The sequence below is a fragment of the Zootoca vivipara genome, chromosome 9 (assembly GCF_965207765.1).
Source record: "Zootoca vivipara chromosome 9, rZooViv2.hap1.1, whole genome shotgun sequence".
In the NCBI taxonomy this organism is placed as follows: domain Eukaryota; kingdom Metazoa; phylum Chordata; class Lepidosauria; order Squamata; family Lacertidae; genus Zootoca; species Zootoca vivipara.
In genome coordinates, this window is record NC_142592.1 from 38,771,228 (window position 1) to 38,790,796 (window position 19,569).

At 40.8% G+C, this 19,569-nt stretch overlaps 1 protein-coding gene across 4 annotated transcripts in view; it reads left to right on the forward strand.

Annotated features, from left to right (window-relative positions):
* The window catches only part of ANO4 (anoctamin 4), a 125,469-nt gene that overhangs the window by 43,828 nt on the left and 62,072 nt on the right, over positions 1 to 19,569 (forward strand). For all 4 annotated transcript variants that reach the window (XM_088651973.1, XM_088651974.1, XM_088651975.1 and 1 more), the window contains 2 exons: positions 50 to 186; positions 1,272 to 1,430. In XM_088651973.1, the coding sequence (XP_088508099.1) occupies positions 50 to 186; positions 1,272 to 1,430 (296 nt within the window). The remainder of the gene's footprint in view (positions 1 to 49; positions 187 to 1,271; positions 1,431 to 19,569) is intronic.

The window sequence follows — 19,569 nt, forward strand, 5'->3', positions numbered from 1 at the left end:
CAATATTACTTTCAATGTTAATGTATTATTTTGTATTATTGCTTTTTAGTAGCCAAGGATGTCAATATTTTCTTTGATGAATTAGAAGGCATAGCCAGCCCTTCCAAGGACGATGAATCTTTGCTTCACCATGGTAATTTGACCAGTACTTCAGAGGATACTAGCAGATTGGAGGCAGTGGGAGAGGTAAGAAGCTTTATATGTCTAATTTATTTTTTGGGTTTCCGTTGCTGAAATTCAGGTCGCCTCTGATTTTACAAAGGTTTGCTGGGCATATATTTTAAAATGACTTCGCAGACCCAGCCAGTCATAAAGTTAACGCTAAAATCAAAGTTAACCATGATTTCATTAATCTGCAGACAATGGAAGGGAGGTTCCAGACATTTGGCACACCTAATTCTTGACTATTTGAAATAAAGCAAGCAGATTTATCTATCTCTTACATCTAACATACATTGTGCATGAAGGTGCAAACATCAATTTTATTCAAATGGACTTGTGGAAAATAATTATAAGTAAATTATGCTCATTTGGCATATAGATTTGTCAGCATTTGAGATATGACACTGCTTCCCTTTTCTCCTTTTCTTATCAGGTGTTAGTTAGCTTGTTGGTTTGAGAACTCGTGCGGTATAATGCCCTTAGAAAATTGGACATAGTCTGGGTATACTTAGCCATGAAGCTCACTATGCAATCAGAGGCCAATTACTCTCTCAGCCTACCTCATAAGATTGTTGTAGAGGAAAGAACTATGCATGCCATTCTTGTGGAAGGCATATTATGAATATTATATTTATTCTATCCTACCTTTCTGTCCTGCACAGTAGGTGGCTAGCAAACAAAATTAAAAACATAACAATACTAATAATTAAAAAGTAATAACATTCAGGTAACATAAAAAATAAATTTAAGTTGATATTTATTCCAAAACCTTGGGTATCTGAATGTCAATGGGTCACATGAGTCTCCTGAGGCAGGGAGTTCCACAGTTGAGTTTTGCAACTGATGGGACCCTGTCCTGCATACCTACCTGCTGAGCTTCTTCCAGTGATGAGATCTGGCAGACTGGTTCATATGGGAGATTCTGATGAGCCGTGATTCATCTTGCTGTATGATGCAAGGTTAATCTGGTAAGTTTAGTGATTATCATGCACATGTGTAATAGTTTTATATATCAGACCTTTATATTGAAATCCTTTTGTTTGTGTGAATAGTGTTAAATCAAATACTAATATAAAGAATGGAACCAATGATCTGATTTTTCTTCGCAGGGAATACCAGAAAAAAATAAAACCAGTGGACTGTATTTTAGGGATGGAAAATGTCGGATTGACTACCTCTTGGTGTACAGAAAATCCAACCCACAGAATGAGAAAAGAGAAGTTTTTGAAAGAAATATCAGAGCAGAAGGAATTCAAATGGAGAAAGAGGTAAGAAGGATTCCCTAAGGAACATTTTCAGAATTCAAATCTGCTTGTAAACTCTATGCAAACAAGGATAAGGTAAAGGTAAAGGGACCCCTGACCATTAGGTCCAGTCGTGACCGACTCTGGGGTTGCGTGCTCATCTCACATTATTGGCCGAGGGAGCCGGCATACAGCTTCCAGGTCATGTGGCCAGCATGACAAAGCCGCTTCTGGCAAACCAGAGCAGCACATGGAAACGCCGTTTACCTTCCCGCTGTAGCGGTTCCTATTTATCTACTTGCATTCTGACGTGCTTTCGAACTGCTAGGTTGGCAGGAGCTGGGACCAAGCAACAGGAGCTCACCCTGTCGCAGGGATTCGAACCGCCGACCTTCTGATCAGCAAGCCCTAGGCTCAGTGGTTTAACCCACAGCGCCACCTGGGTCCCTCGCAAACAAGGATATTCCCATGCAATTAACGATTTAACACATTTGATCCATTACCCCTTTTCATTTTTTGTAGTTATACTAACCAGCTTGGCATGTCAGCTCTAAACATTTCAGTTGCCAGACCTGTTGCCACTATTCCTCACTACTGGCCAGGCTTGCTGGGTCTGATGGGACTTGTGATCCAAAACATGTGGAAGAAATCAGGTTGGGGGTGGGTGACTTAGTAGGACACAGTGGAGTTGTAAGAAACTTGCAAAGCCTTAAGCACTTTGCACAGGTCATTCTTCATGAACCTGCCACAATACATTTCTCTCTCTATTTGCTTAGCTATATACTTTCTTTCTTAAAGTATATATGACAAACTCGGCATGTAAAAATTACTCCATTGTTTCATACTGTGAACGCTCATGAATTCTACTGCTTGCTGCCAAAGCTACGTAGCCCATAATTCTAATATACATTTATTGCATAGAATCAAAGGGAAAGTTCTACAATATTGTTTCTCAGTTTTTACAACCCAGAGTCTTCACTACTGAAATACGCATTGTTAAACAATTCCATTTGAAGACTATTGGAACTGGCTTTTGTGTGTTTAAGTTATAATGAAATAATACACTGCTATGCAGTATTGACTGCAATGATAGAAGAAGGTTTAAAGCATTACTGTTTCTGAAGCTAGGGTGCATTTTTTCTTGCAATAGTCCTTTCTCAAGCTAATGTTCTTCTACTGTGCAACATTTACATCTCAAACAAAACTCCTGACATTTCATTATTCACTTCTTTTCATTTTATTGTCTCACTGATATCCAGCTTTATTTCTCATTCATTCCATTTGATTTGGTGTGTGACTTATTTTGTAGTTCGGCATCGCTCAACGTTTCTAAACTTCAGGATGATCAAAATGAGGTTTTGTTGTTTTAATGTGGATTTTAAGCACGGGTGTGGATCTCAGCATAATGCTCTTATTTGTGTGTAAGTAAGTCTGTTGGCTAGAAGAAGAAGAAAAGGGGGATATCCACTGGATAAGAACATTTGAGCTCTTTTAGGGTGTCAGGTCCTCTTTCTCTAATGCATTAATAGATCTGATTTTATTTTATTTATTATTCATTAAATTAGAAATTTGTAGACTGAACCTTTCATTAAAATACAGCAAGGCAGCATTCAATATACAGAATTACAGTAACTTTGCTAAGAGCAACAGTTATAAGCATCAAATCATATTAAAGACAGGCACATGATAATGCCTTCAGAGCTAATGTTAAAAGATGCCCAGGTTCAGATAGGTATACTTGTCCAAATGACCAGTATCCAAACCGTTTAGCATAGTACAGTCTTCAAACGTTTGCAATCTGAGACTCACCTTTAACCCAGACATGTGTTTGGGTACACATTTCTTACTCACTTTTTAAAAAACCATATATTTATATGTTGGTAATACTGTTGTTACACTCCACCTTAGATCATGCTGTTTCAAAAGCCAAAACCAGCTGTTTGAACTGTGCTGAGAAAAGAGTCTAGTGGAGAATTTCTCAGGCCGCCATGTTCTGTACCAGCACTAGTTTCCTCCTTACTCAGCACTGCTAGAATGTTTTGAGAAAACTCAGCGATGTAGAGGCACTATTGAAGTGCAGGAACTGAACACAGGAGTCCCAAAACTCACACTCCCAAGCAAGAGTCCAAAAAGTTAACCAGCTGTACCAATCCATTTTGCACACATGCAGATACACACACAGAGTACATAGCAAAACAACCTCTGCATTAGGATGAGTCGGCAGTCATAGAATAGTGCATAGTAAATAAATAGGTACTGCTGTTGCGGGAAAGTAAACAGTGTTTCTGTGCTCTCTGGCACTCATCACGGTCCTCGGTTGCGCCAGAAGCGGTTTAGTTGTGACCTGGAAAGCTGTCTGCTGGCTCCCTTGGCCTAAAAAGTGAGATGAGCGCCACACTACATAGTCGCCTTTGACTGGACTTAATTATCCCCGGGTCCTTTTCCCTTTTACCTTACCATAGTATAGTGTTTGGTCTCATTCTCTACTAGGTGTGGGAAACCTTTAGCACTTTAGATGCTTCTGAACTACAACTTGCACCATCCCTGGCCCTTGACCATGCTTTCTGGAGCTGATGGGAGTTGTTCCGCAACATCTGGAGGGCAGATGCTCTATGCTGCAAACATAGTAAACTTAGAAGTTTTGTTATTGCCTTGTTCACTTGCAAGGTCTATCCTGGCACTTTGGGAGATGATGGCATGACTCCTGCTCTGGAAAAAAAAAAGTCCTCAAGCCGCACTCTTATACTTTACTACTACGCTACTGAGAATGCTTCAGGACAGTGCTGGTTCTGCCATAGCCGTGCCACTATTTCCCGGGGTAGCTGCTTTGATTATAGCTGGAGTGAATTATTGGGAAAGGAAGTGTTTTTAGCCATATCCTTTTTTCATAATGTTTTGGCTTACAAATAAAAAGATGATTTGCAAAATGTAGCCTGGGAGAAAAGATCAATATGAAATATGACTTAGACAAACTGGGAACAGTCCAGAGAATTAAGTGCATATAAAAGCCTTTCTTCAGATAGGCACTTACTGATCGGCTTTTAAAAGGTGATCCTATGAGAACCTACATATAGAGTGGTCATTTGTTTAAACCTTTCCAGATAAATGGGCCACAAAATAATGTAGAATCTCATTCATGGTTCCATGTGGAAGCATCTTATTAACCCTAAGTAACATTCCGGCATACATTTCCATTGAAGTCTATTGAAATTGATCCTTTTCCATGGAACAGGTGCAGTGAAGTGGCTAAGGAAACTATGACTCAGGGAATCTCTGTTTCAAATCTCACCTGTGCCACAAACTCACTAGAAAAGTCACTCTCGCCTAACATAAGTACAGGTACAGGTGAAACTCGGAAAATTAGAATATAGTCAAAAAGTGCATTTATTTCAGTAATGCAACTTATTATTATTTATTTTTCTTTTAATTTTTACAAATGCTTTCTTTTGGAAATTCCACAGTAATAAAACAAATAGTTACAATAATACAAAAATAAACATCACTATTACATTTCATTAATTACATTCCATTTATAATTGACCCACCTAACAACAAATAATTACAATTACAACAAATAAAGGCTTGAAATATCTTGCTTTGCATGTCATGCATCTATCTCATAGATTGGTTTCACCTTTTAAGTTGTGTTACTGAAATAAATGCACTTTTCGACAATATTCTAATTTTCCGAGTTTCACCTGTATTTCCGCAATGGAGATAATAATACCGACTTGCCTTTTAGGATTGTTCATACTATAGCTAGTTAAGACATGTGAAGTACTACACATGACAATAAAAGAAGATTGCTGTAAATTGGTGAGTAGGTGGTATATGACACCTGTTAGAATACAGGGAAATTAATAAGGACTACTCATCAAGATGCTGGAAATGCAGAAAGAATTAGAGGATTTATAACACACGTGGTGGGAATGAAATATGGCAAAAGAAAAAGAAAGGAAGAATATTATAATTAAAATATTAGGGTATGAAATTCCTTGTCACACACATAGTTCTTGTTGAACTATGGAAAGGAATTAGTAAGACCACAACATAAAGAATTAATTAATATATGATAACAGCTGCTAGGATTGCATGTGCTAAGAAGAGGAGGCAGCCATGCATACTGTCTGTAACTCATATGAAAAACTGGTATGAAAAACCATTGAAATAGGCTACTATGGCAAAAATGACTGATTTAAGCAAGGTCAAAGACCAGATTTATTTATGAATACCGGTAATTGGATAGATTCGATTCAGTGTGGTAGATGTAGAGAATATGTTTCTAAAATGTGTTATGGCTTTTTGCTCTCTTGAGTTGTTAAAGTGCTGTTTGTTATATAAACTGCAAGTTGGTTAAAGGACATTTTATCCCAGTATATACTTGATTTCCCTAATAAGACCCAATGGCTCAACAGAATTTTTAATGTACTTTTGATTTGTATTTTGATTTTTTCTTCCCATGTTATGCTGAAAACTATAATAATGTTTAACCAAAAGAAAAAAGAAAAAGTGAAGTACTTTGAACACTTTGAAGGCACTATGGCAGTGAGATTAAAACACACTTAAATGATTTGTAGATTGCATCCGTTGTTTGTTGAGCAGGATGAATTAGATTACTTGCTATAAATATTGTTCATGCTTCTAACATGGGGAGCTACCTTATACCAAGACAGATAATTGGTCCACCTAGGTCAGGACCATCTGTCTTGACTGGCAGTAGATTTCCAATGGTTTCGGGTAGAAGCCTATTCTAGTTTTGCTCGAAGATGCCAGGGATAGAATAGAGCCTATAGGGCGTATTACAGATGCATGCCTGTGGCCTGTTCAGCAGAGTTTTTAGCCCACTTGGCATTTTCTTTCTAAACATTGTACTTCTGCTAACCTTGACATTCTGCCCAAGTCTTGTGTGCGGATGGCATTCTTTTGGCTAGATAGGGATTAGGCACTCAAAGAATAAATTCGCTATTTGTAGAACTCAGATCGTGCAGATGAATTGCTCAGAGAGAAATTTTACATTGCCAGGACAAATTCTCAGAATGTATTTAAAAGCTAGAAACATAAAAGAGAATTTCACCTTAGCATGAATAGCAGACAGCAAATACCCCGTGTTTCTCCTAAAATAAGACACCGTCTTATATTTATTTTTCCTCCAAAAAACACACCATGGCTTATTTTCAGGGGATGTCTTATTTTTTTTTATTAAGTATGGTACAGAGAGTTTTGCACTGCTGACCTTGCCGGCTCCCGCTCAGTCAGGGCTCGGCTTGGCGCGCGCTGCTGCTCTTGCTGGGTCCCGCTGGGTTAGGGCTCGGCACGGTGCGGAAGCGCCATCCAGACCTGCTCCCACCACTACCGGGTACCGGTACCCCAGTATGGCTTATTTTGGGGGCATGTCTTATATTTTATTGCCTCGAGAAAATCGTGCCATGGCTTATTTTATAGGCATGTCTTATTTTGTGAGAAACACGGTAGTTTCAAATGGAAATTTATTTCAGCTGAAAAATCGATATGCCTGGAAGGATTTGAACAGTGCATGATTTTTAAATAAATGTAAGATCTGGGATATGTTGCATATTTTGTGCTTATATGTTCCAGCCATTCTTTCCGAAGTCTTTTGAAAATCCATTCTTTTCCACTTGAGCTTTAGGCTTTCAAAAACTGATCAAGTGATGTACAGTTATGACTGCAGCTTACATGCATTTAACATGTGTGATTTCAATTTTGCATGGTTGGTTGAAATCACACAAATTTAATGCACAGAAGACAAGGAGCTTGAAATCTCTTTTGGGGCAGGGTTTTCCTGGTGTGGAGTGAGCTTTTAAGCTCTCAGACTTGCTTACTGGACTCCAGGAAGCTCTCACATGGGCTCTGGGAGGCTCTGGGAGGCTCTCGTGATAACTCAGGTGGCCCTGTGAGGTCTCATGAGAGTCTCCCAGAGCCCGGTAAGCAATGCAGAGAGCTTATAAGCTTACGTGGGAAGACCTATTTGGTATGCTGGCCCTGAAAGGTAAGATTGCTCAAGCAAGGGTAGTTCCAAGAGGGTGGTTTGAGTATACACACGTTTTTCCATATACATGCCATTCCCACAACATAACCCCAGTGCAAGATGCAATTCCACCGTATGTGTAAGTGGGGACAGAATTGGATTTTTAAAACAGAGCCTGAGACAGGAAACATCCGAAGAAACATAATTAATTTTGACACAAGAATGTTTTTTTGTCCCAGCCAGTACTAATGTATTGGGATCAAATGCATTGGCTATAAAAACAAAAAACAAAATTCAGGGAAGCAGACCTGAGTGTATTTCTTATGACACAACACACATGGCTTTGTTTTGGGATATTTTACTATCCTGAGATTCATTGGAGTTCATCTTGAAGTAGGATAATGTTTTTCAAGGGTCTGGGTTACCGAGGAGCACAATTTCTCCTCTCATTCTTTGTATTGAGCCATTTCTCATAGTTTCAGTAATATCTTAGCTTTATCTCATGTTAATGTGATGAATGGAAGGAGAAGTTGCAGATGTAACAAGTGCGCATCCATGAGTGATTCCTGAGAACAGTCCACCAAAGGGAAGAGAGAAGCTATAAATAATAGCTAAGGATAATAATAATAATAATATACCTTTACATACTATTACACTGAAGAAAATGATTTTGTGAAAAGGTTTGCTCACTTTATTTTGGTACATTAAACCCATTTACTTGCTTTTGTAACAAGCTACTTAATCCTCTTGTTAACCCTACAGAAGCCAAGGCAGTTATGATGATGGTGGTGGTGATGATGATGATAATAGCCCTCCCATCTGGCTGGGTTTCCCCAGCCACTCTGGGTGGCTCCCAACAGAATATTAAACAGAACAAAACTTCAAACATTAAAAACTTCTTCTAAAAGTCAGGTAGTTGTTTATTTCCTTGACATCTGGTGCATAGCTGTCAACCCTCCCTTTTTTTGCAGGAAACTCCCTTATTCCAAGCCACAGCTGTCAGCCTTCCCTTTTTTTGCTGGAAATTCCCTTATTCCAGTGCCGTTTCCTGCTGCTATCCTGGATTGTTAGATATACCGTAGACTGTCCCCAGGACAGGTGAGGCTGCTGCTGATCCCTTATTTTCAAATCCGAAAGTTGACAGCTATGATCTGGTGGGAGGGCATTCAACAGGTGGGCGCCACCACCTAGAAGGCCCTCTGCCTGGTTCCCTGTAACCTCACTTCTCGCAGTGAGGGAACCGTCAAAAGGCCCTTGGCACTGGACCTCAGTGTCCGAGCAGAACGCTGGGGGTGGATGTGTCCCATTTCATTGCACTTCACACACCAGATGGCAGAATTATTGTTAATGTTTTAGCCATAGCATACTTAATGTTGGACAGAGTGAGTTGATTTTCTGAATCTAAGTTTCGTTTGCAAAGCTGCCTGTTAGAAAAAATATATATTGTAAACTCAGCAAATGTGAAATGGGTCACAGGGAAGGAATAAACACTGAGTGACTGATGCCACTCTTAGCATTTCTTGTGTTGCTTTTCTTACATAATTCTCATATCACTGACTTCTAGTTAGCATCTTTTTTTGCTCACATTGGACACAATTAAAAAACATTTTAGAGAAAGGAGGCAGCCACTAAGAAACTGGCTGAATCATCCTATTTATGTTTTACATACTTCTTCACATTTGTTTAATAACATGCAGCTTGTTGAACTCCTCTACAAAATTCCTTCTGTTCAGATAATGGTGTCTCTGGCATGGACTTCAAAGGGGCAGTGTGATTTCACCCTGCATGTTTAGATATTTTAAACTATTAGATATTCATCCAAATTTGAAAGGCATATCCCTCCGCGTTCTATTTTGGAGTTTTGGTGATAGAGAAGGCAGAAAGCTTGTTCCCAAGGGATGGATGAACACCCCTCTGCTTGCCATTGGGGATTATGAGCATTCCTTGTGCACAATTCAGAGACTTCAAAGGACTTTGCAAGTGCTCCAAAAAAAGAAAGAAAGTAGAAGTTGCAGGCAAATCCTCCATCATTATCCTGAGCACATAAACATCTGGCAGGTTAATTCTTTATTGACAAAGCACCAGCTTACAGTAGCTTCAGAGGTGCACTAAACATGCACACGCACACACACACACACTTCTGGTGGCTAGGTAGCTGATACCCCTCCCCAGGCTTGTGCTTCAAGCTGGACTGTTGGAGCAATGGGTGGCCACACCTACACCCAAAATTCAGTACCCTAATCTGAGGATGCAAACGCAAGTAACCTGTGACTTCTCCTTCACTGAAGTTGTTGCAGTGCCTGACTCATCAAGTCCTTCCTGGTCCTGGAGGACAATAGAGTGTCTCTGCATTAGCTCCTGGAGCATCCTCCTTCTAGCCCTTGCCCTGCCTCCTGCACCTCTTCCCCCTTCTCCAATTGCTCAGATTTCTCCCTAACCTCCAGCTCTGCCCCCTGCCTTGTAGGAGGCACAAAACCCCATAAATCGCCAACCCCTTCCCCTGGGTCATCCTCTGGCCCCGCAACCTCTTCCTCCTACTCCTCAGAGCCCTGCCAATCAGTTTTGCACACACCACTGTGACACTGATTCTCCCTTGACTTTAATAGGCATACGTAAAAGGCTATATCTGGTGTGAGTGAGCAACAGCTTATTCAAATGAAGAAACTTGTCAGAAATGAAAGAGATGGTAAAAATGATATGAAAAGGAAAGTCAAGTGGGTCAAATATCTCTAGAATACTTGGTTATTCAAAACCAAAATCATAAAAGCTTAACTAGAATATATACCGTAGGTCAAGAAACGTATCATCAAGTCCAAGGTTATGCGAGCTTGGTTAAGAAGCAGATTCAGAAAAGTTGTTAGAGGCAACAAGGCTTCTTTCAGAAAGTGGAAGTGTTGACCAAATGAGGATGATGAAAAGGAACACAAACTTTGAGGAAAGCAATGCAACCAGAGGGTATGAACTAAAATAGTATATTGCTAAAAAACATTTAAAAGCAACAATTTGAAAAATCTTTAAATACATCAGAAGCAGGAAACCAGCTATGGAGGTGATTGGGCTGTTGGGATAGCAAGAATGTTAAAGGTGTTTCAAATCAGGAAAAAGAGATGATACAAAAGCGAAATGAATGACTAATGCTATGTCTCATTTTGCTGTGGAAGATGTAGCCATGCATGACTAAATTGGCTTTTTAGAAAGGGATTCTGAGTAACTTAGGTAAACAGTGGTAAAAAGAAATAAGTCACCCAAGAATTATTAAAAGCTCAAATGTGAAATTGCTGATTGTCCAACAATATGGTCTCCATACTAAAGAGCTGGGAATCAGCCAATGCAATTCCTTTCTCTAAAATGGGATCCTGGGAATTAGAGGCTACCGGTAGTAAATTGGTGGAAAGCATGTTTCAGCACATAGGAAAAGCCTATACATAAAATATATAGAAAAATAATAAGCATGGTTTCTGCAATGGTACGTCCTGTCTCACTGACCTTTTAGTGTTATTTCAGAGTGGGAACAAGCATCTGGATGGGAATTATCCAGTAGACTTTATATATTTGGACTTCGAAAAAGATTTTGACTAAGTCTCTCACCAAATGGTCCTTGGGAAACTTGGGTGTCTGATCCAGCAGGGCTTTTATCTTCTTACGATTCTAACACTGTAGGAGAAGAAAAGAAGAATGAATTGTTATTATACACAATAAGGCACATTCCATGTTATTTCACATAGCTGTTCTAGTTTGTATTAAACTGGGGTGGTTAACGATCAGAAATGCAATTGTTAACAAATACAACAACGAAATATTATAAATATACACAACAATCATACTGTTATGAGTTATGGGGGACATATCACCCCATAACCTCTATATTCAGTGAAGGGTTATAATTTGTGCGAACTCATTAATTCATTAATTCAGCAAGGGTGGAAATAATACCAGCCAACTTCCTCATGAGGCCAACCTGGCAACGGTTTGCTTGGGGGTGTGTGTGTGTGAAATGGTAAACCATCAGCAAAACATCAGACTTTTGAGGTAGGGTTACTAAGGTTGGGCTACTGTTGGCCTGATGTAAGCAACAGGGGGGGGGAATTGTCTTTTGCAATGGGCTTGAGAAGCAGATATTTCCAGGATGAGCTGAAGTCTTCCCAGACATTTGTTCTTTAAATACCTTTGAGATTTTCATTTTGTGAAGCGGCAGGTAATCCATGAGGGCTTAACTTTTAGAAGACATCCAAAGATCACTCACCCTAGGCAAAGGTTTCTTCTAGTTTGAAATGCAAATCAATTAACAGAGTAAATGTAAGTGGTCCCTTATGGGATTTATCAAAGTCCTTGTTTCAATAACGATATACAAACTAATGAATACCTATTGAGCAGGTGAGAGTTCACTGCCAGCTATCCTTTTCATAGACTGTACCACTTCACAATGACTTGTGGGCCAAAAATGAGGCATTAGAATGCAGTTGTCTGTGATCTTTCATAAGTTTACCTCACTCTTCCTTGAATCTTCTGAGGAATGCCATTTCTTCCCACCCAACCAAAAGAGGCCATAATGCCACCCTTCAAATGAAGGGCCCCCAAAAGAAAAGTCCTTGCTTGGTGCTTAAAAATAAAGATGACACCAGGCATGGCTCCCTGGGCAGAACATCCCACAAGTGGGGTGCCACTACTGACAAAATCAAACCCTGTGGAACCTCACATAGAGTCTCATGGGCTGAGCAGTACTAAGTACCACCCTCTCAAAATGACCACCACAAAGCAGTGCCACATACTTGCAACTCGGAAAGCTGTTCCAGAAGAATACCATGGTTGATGGTACCGAAAGCAACTGAGAGACCAATGGGTCTTCTGAATATTTTTTTTATCATAGCAGCAGACACCTGCCCAGTTTGATAAACTGCTTTTGAAATGATCATGTATGGAGTTGCTATGGTTGGAGGGAGGGGAGCCAGAAGTGTGCCTCCCTTGAGGATGTGAGACTAAAAGCCCCTCTATCTCTGGAAAGTGGAAGCCATCCCAATGCCAACTATAGCTTTTGTAGTTCAACATGTCCCTGCTGGGAGCATGCTTTACCTAATTACATCAGCATCTACAGCTCCCTGCAGCACGATGAACTATTTTAACATCCATTTCCAGAGGCATGACTCTATTACACTAATTATATTCCTGTATACTTCAAACCCTTCTAAATGCTATTTTCCCTCCATGAATTAAGATGTCTTTGAAAACAAAGATAGAAGCAACCATAAAATGCCCTAAAGTGGTTGCCTACTTTGTCCTATAAATTTAAAATTTCTGCTTTAGGTAAATTCTGTGCTACAGTGCCAAGATGCCTCACTGTGAGGAGAAGCAGTAAAAGGGTTGAGGCATATAATTTTTTAAAAAATACTCTGTATCTACCACCAAGATGCATATGTGATGTTTCATGTATGTGTACCTGCCAAAGAGATGTGTGTGCACTTGTCAATCTTCTCTGATGTTGCTTATCCATTAGGCATGTTGGGCAACTGAATCTTCTTGCAACCTGTGGACTTGCAACCAGTTTCTGGTGCTGTTAAAACTGGTTGTGTCCTCCATCTCTCTTGCAGATAAGAGCATGCCCATTCTTTTACATGCTATATTCAGGCTTTTGTGGAATAATGGGATCCTTAATTATTACTACATTTTTGAAGGACCTAAAATTAGCTTGCTAGCCCACTAGATAGTGTTTGGGTTTTTATGTTGGGGTGGCAGTCAGTTATCAAACTTTTTGTTTATGATCTGTCTGATAAGTATGTGTAGATACACTCAAATTTGTCATCTGAGATTTTAAAGAACTCAGGCTTGAAAACTATTGCAAGGATAGCAAACAGAGAACATCATAGAAATGCATGTGCAGTTTGCAGCACTGAAGTGACCTCCCTGTGGTGCAGGCCTGGCCTGGGCAGCGTCTATGGAGGTCCTGGGCTGCCCAGATAACAAGACTCCACTCTTGGCCTCTCTAATGTGGTCCAAAGGAAAGCAGAGCAATACATTTTGCACCAGCTGGGCTTGCAGGAGTTGCCAGAAGGAGACATACCATGTGTGGTATTTACAGTGCCATATATCAACTTATTTGTAGAAGTCTCATATGTGGACTTATCAGAAGGTGAACGGCACCAAATATTTTACAGTTGCGACATCTGTAGTTCTACAACAACATGTTTCTAAACCATAGGGATTTTCTAAGCATTGCATTGCATGGTCCATTAGTTAAATTCTGGGGGTGGGGCACATGGAAAAACTAAACTGAGAAAGCTAAATATAAAGAATCCTATAATGTAGTTCCTTCTGAAGCCATGGTCCTGCAAGCTACATAATGTACCTACAAGCAAGCAAGGACTTGCGCACTTCCATGTATGTGGCGAACCTGCAAATTGTTAGAGGGACTGAGCCTCTAGAGAAGAAATAAAGGTGTGCCCATAAAGGTGTGCCCATCAGAATCTTGCTTTGTTTAACTTTTCTATTGCAATAATCAAATCTGCTTGCAGATTTGTGACTTTTTCCAAAGGTAGAAGTTTTTAAAGCCAAATAAATATGACTGTTGTATCTTTGCATAGGAAGAGACCAAATATGTGTACATGGGTGGGTGAGGCAAGAACAGACACACAAGAACAGACACTTGACAGTTTGCTTGCAATTGTACTATACTAAAACAAGTCGTGATTTATTTCTTTTTGTTCTCAGGAGCCATAGCAAATATATCTTAATTTGTTTTGCTTTGATGTTTTATGCCCTTCCCATGTTCTAAAAGATGAATGTCATGGTTTCTGAAATGAACATTCTTTGAAGAACTGACTAAATGTTGTCTGTTTTGATCCTCGTCTCTTTAAAGATGCTTTGTTACAGCAAGTCACTGTTATGGCAGTGCTCAAAGCCCCACAGATGTTAATTTCATGAAGCAAAAGTATTTTGTTTTTTACTTGGATACATAATGATATTCTGGCAACCCAGGCTCTGAATTTAAAACCTCACATTATACAACTAGAGAATCCAAATTATCCCAGTACTGTATACTGCAGAAGGCATTGCATACATTTACACAATTTGCAACCTTTGTCAGTCCAATTTATTTAGGGTTTTCTTACAGAATTTAGTGGGGGAGGAGATTCAGTTTTTATAAAGGACTGATAGGGGGTGAACCAGGGTGGCTAGATGCAAAACAGGAAGTGGAAAGTGCAGCAGGTGCATTGGAATTTCACTTGTTGCTGAAATTCCCTCTCCTATCACAGCAAGCACAGAAGCCCTCTCCTCTTTTTTACCTGCCCACACTAGTGAAAAGCCACATAGCAGCAGTGAGGTTGATGGTTGTAGCTTTATAGAGACAACACGAAATTGAATGGGATGCTTCTGGGGTTCTGGATCATGTGACCACTATGATTAAGAAGTTCCATTACACTTAACTGGATGGAACCAGTGACTCTTAAGCTCTTTTCCCTCTATGGCTGCAGTCTGTAGTTTCTAAAAGGAAGACTGGGATAAGGTGGGAAAATGGAAACACTTTTTCTCTCTCAGGAGTGGGATGCAAGGACATGGGGAATCTCCACAGGGATTTCAGGAGTCTTAGCTTTTTTCAAAAGTGGAAAAATAGGCTGAAAGGATGATGAGGTAACATAGGTGTGGAGGCAGACAGAAATTAGGGTAGCATACCAAAGGGAAATATTCACTCAGTTAGTATCTGAACCTCGCACAGACTTTCCTTGATACATTAGCAGATGTTGCAAATATGTTCTCAGTTTTTTCCTCCACAATTTTGTATACTAAGAATTTGTTGGTTTGTGGGGTTTTTTTTTAAAGTTGTACTTAAAGCTGAATTTTTTATTTCAGCTATTAGATTTCTCAGCTTGCTTAACAGTTAGATCCTATGCATCCTTTCTCAGAAGCTTCACTGTATTCCGTGGTACTTACTCCTGTGGATTGCAAACCATTTATACAGATTACAGGCTAATAACTTAAAGTATCTCAGCTTCAAACTTCAAAATAATACTTTACCAATAAGAAAATGCCACATATTGGTAGGATAACTTGTAAAATCAATTTGGAAAATATATTTGGAAACTGCGTCATTCTTATTAGCAAGTGATCACCCCACACCCCAACAGTTGTGTCAGGGGGATTCCGTACAGGGACCCTCCCCCAGTCATCTTGACCAGCACTTCGCCAAGTGACAGCGCTAGCAGCGGGTCAGGAGGAGGGAATGAGGAATGGAGAGGAGTGGAGAGGGGGCTCTCAGAAGTGTCAGAGCCAAGGCACCGGCCCAGCTGGTCAGAGGAGGAAGGACAGTGCAGCGAGGTGCCGGAGCCTCTGCAACGCTCCAGCCAAAGGACAGGAGAAGGAACGCAGCCCCTTCTGGTGCCCAAATTGAGGCACACGCCCACACACAGGGCTGGGGGGGGCACTTTGGGGTGCCCAGGCTTTTATGCTGGTCCAAGACGCAGTGGAAGCCATTGCCGGATTCTGAATCGGACTAGGCAGTCATGTTTTCTGATATCTCTGCACTGTAAATACTATGTACAATAAAGCTCTTAAAGACACAGCGGACTGCAGCGTCTTTACTCGAGAGTAGCCGCAACAATCCCCTGACAAGTTGTTTTCTAAGCCTGAATATTTTCAAGTCTTAGAAGCAAGCCAAGACTATTTTCCTCTTCTTGACTGCATAATTTAACTGCTGATTAAGTGGGAGTGTCATTTGAGTGTGACAAAACTTTTTATTTTTGTTATGCTAAGGGAAAGTATGATGAAATATACTTTTGATTAAAAAAACCTTCCCTCGGTACAATTTGTTTTAGTCTTATAAGGAACAGCGGGGGAATTCCTATCTGAAGTTCATAAATCTATTGTGAGCACTGCAGTTGTAACTGGCGCAGAGTTGAAATTTTATGTGGTTTGATTTTTATTTTTTTAATCTGAAAAGCAGACTTTTGAAGAGTGCAATAATCTAATTGTTGCAGTGGTGAGAAGAATGTGGTTCTTTCTTGTGTGATGTGGGGAGTTGTTTAAGCACATAGGGATTAGCGAGGTTGGCTTCTTCCACGGGCGCAAGCCCAGGGGGGTGCAAAAATCGGGCCTCTCCACGCCTATACTGCTCCTTGCCAAGGGTGCAAATGAGCCTAGGTACACTTCTGGTTATAAGTAATAGACTCTCATCTTTGAAGATCGTTTGTAAGCTTATATGCAGAGTGCGGGACCCTGTCTCTCGACCCAGACTGAAGTGACTTGGCTGCTACCTACTTTTCACCTGTGCTCCATCATGATCCCCAGAATATGCTGAGAGCACTTGCCTATTTGTAGCCTCGATAAATCAAACGTGAATGAAGGAGTGTGCTCAGTGACCTATTTCTACCTATGGAATACTCTGCTTTTGGCAGAGCTAATGCCTAAAATACTAGAGGAAACAAATACATGGTTTTAGTTTAACAGAATAAGAAGAAGAAAACACAAAAAGAACACCTGTACCTGTAAATAATAGCTAGAACTTACAGGTACAAAAAAACCCCAACGCAATATCTCAGTTTCAATATAAATTTGCTTAGACTTTATTGTAGTTGCAGAATGACTTTATTATAGTTTCTCTTCTGTGTGCCTTGCATAGACTGCAGAAATATCGCAGGTGAAGTGGATAATTAATTTCACCAATGTGCATCTCCTGAAGACTCCAGAAACTAATACATGAGCATCATTTCAGTCCCATCAGCATCCTACATCTCTGCAACTGTTATAATAATAAAATACTGTAATGGTGGTTTTATTCAGTGAGGTGTTTATCCAGTTTGTGACGAAAGGGGTGCCATAGGTCTTTCAAGATACAAATTGGTCAACATATTTCCTGGGAAATGTTTTGGGCCAGCAATTCTTCTTGGCAGCTACAGTTTACTTTTTTTAAAGTCTAGAATTAATTCTACAGATGGGAGTGCCATGGAGAAAGGCATGGCTGCCTGCCTGAACAGGTGCACTCCACACTACAGCATTTTGTTGCAGGTCACGCTTAGCGGCAGAGCCTCATGCTCCACCACTGGGGGCGGAGAGCCAGCGCACTGCCCCCAGTGACGTGGCGCATGTTCGGGGGCGGGGGGCGTATTTTGGGGCGGGACGGGCAGCAATAACAATTACATTGAACCTTGAGGTGTATGCAGCATCTGAAAGAAAGTACAACTGTGTTCTTGCAAGAGTTAACCAGAGATAGTACCTACTGCTACATTCCTACACGTCTGGTGTTGGTGTCAGGGGAGGCAAGGATGGCTTCTGATGTCCTCTTTCCTTGCCTCTGTCAGTGGATGGAGAGAGTAGTTCCACGCAAGCCAACATCAGCTACTGCCTGTGCTCCCCCTGCTGATGGTATCCAGAGAAAAGACTCTGAAATTTGGTGTTATGGGGTGAGGAAGGGTTCTGGAGGTTTGGGAAGGTCCTCCCCACCTTCTGCTGTTTACCTCATTAGTTACTTCACCCAATTTTCTTTCATTTGAATTAGACATTCATTTAGGAAGAAATATATAGTTAGTTCTTAAGAAAGTTACAAAGGTTCTTCGTAACTTTCTTTATTCCCTCTAAGCTGCTTGACCTTTAAAATGTTAAAGACAGCAAGGAACTTGAGCAAGCTTGTAAAATATATTTATCTGGATTCCTTTCTGCTGAAGATATTGTTGCTGGCTGGATTTTAGAATCCTTTGATCCTTCGTAGTGTATGTGGTGAACAAGAACATAGTGTTACAATGAGATGATCTTATTCTACACATCTTGAAGAAATAATGCTGTTTCTCCCCTGCATTGTGAGGGCACTGCATTTACTTGTCTTCATATTCATATAAGGAAAACAGTTGCATCAAATCTATACTATGTTTGTTTGATTGTTTGTTTGATTTATATACCACCCTTCATCAGAAGATCTCAAGGCAGTTCACATGATAAAAATACAGGATAACAACACAAAATAAATAGTTAAAACAATCACACACACACACACACACACACACACACACACACACACACACCAAACACAAACACATTTAAAAGGCTGTAGAATATTAATCAACCAAAGGCCTGGTTGAAGAGGAACGTTTTTGCGTGTGGAGACCCTCTATCCCAGGCCTAGAAATAAATTCAGACATGACTCATATTTTTGGTTTGGTTTTTGGAAGAATTTAGGCCACAACTTTATTGATTACAAATCAAGTGAGTGGTTTCATAGGCTCTGGTTCGACTAGCTACCTAGGGTAGCACTCACTCAGTGCGCACCTGGAGTCAGCAGCCAGGTACACACCTGGTACGGGGTTACCCGACTGGCGTGGGCCAGCCGGGCCCTGATTCCCCCACATGTGCCCAGAACACTGGATTAGGGCAACCCCGCTTGAGGGAATACCAACCATCGGTCCAATTGATTCCTTTAAGAGGAATGCCTGGATATATAGAGAGTGGTAAGGGATCATCCCACCCTATCAGCATGAACCAGAGCCTATCCGCCAACCTTACAAGTTGTGACGAATTGCTAAGCGGCAGGCGAAACCCAAATGGCAACAGCCAATCAGCCAAGATGGGAAAATTCCTGCCATGCCCCTGCACCAATGGCAGACGACACATGATGGCATAGCAAGGTCAAGTGAAAGCCCTAAATTAGGGAGCGGTGGGCGGGTGTTCCGATGCAATTCAACCGGAGAAGGAGGGTCTCTTTGGTTGAGTGCAGCGCTTAAATACTGGTCCATCTGTCTCCTTTGATTGACATGCCCTCAGCCCAATTGCACCCCATCAGATAGGGTGTTGTGGCTGCTCCAATTGCCCCGCCCCAACCCCTAGACCTGGTCTGCTGGGACCCACCGCAACACACGCCCTCTCTTGCAGGGAGGACCCGATTTACTTGACACCCAAAGATGTGTAATGAAGGTGCCAGACGAACTTCTCTGGGGAGAGCATTCCACAAACAGGGTACCACCACAGAAAACGCCCGTTCTCATGTTGCCACCCCACCCCCCAGACTACTCATAGAGGAGGCACACAAGGAAGGGCCTCAGATGATGATTACAGAGTCTGAGTCGGTTCATATAGAAAGAGGCGGCTTTTGAGATATTGTGGTCCTGAGCTGTTTAAGGCTTTGTAGGTTAAAACTAGCACTTTCAATTAGGCCCAGAATTTGCAGCCAGTGCAATCAGACCCAGATCGTCATAATATGCT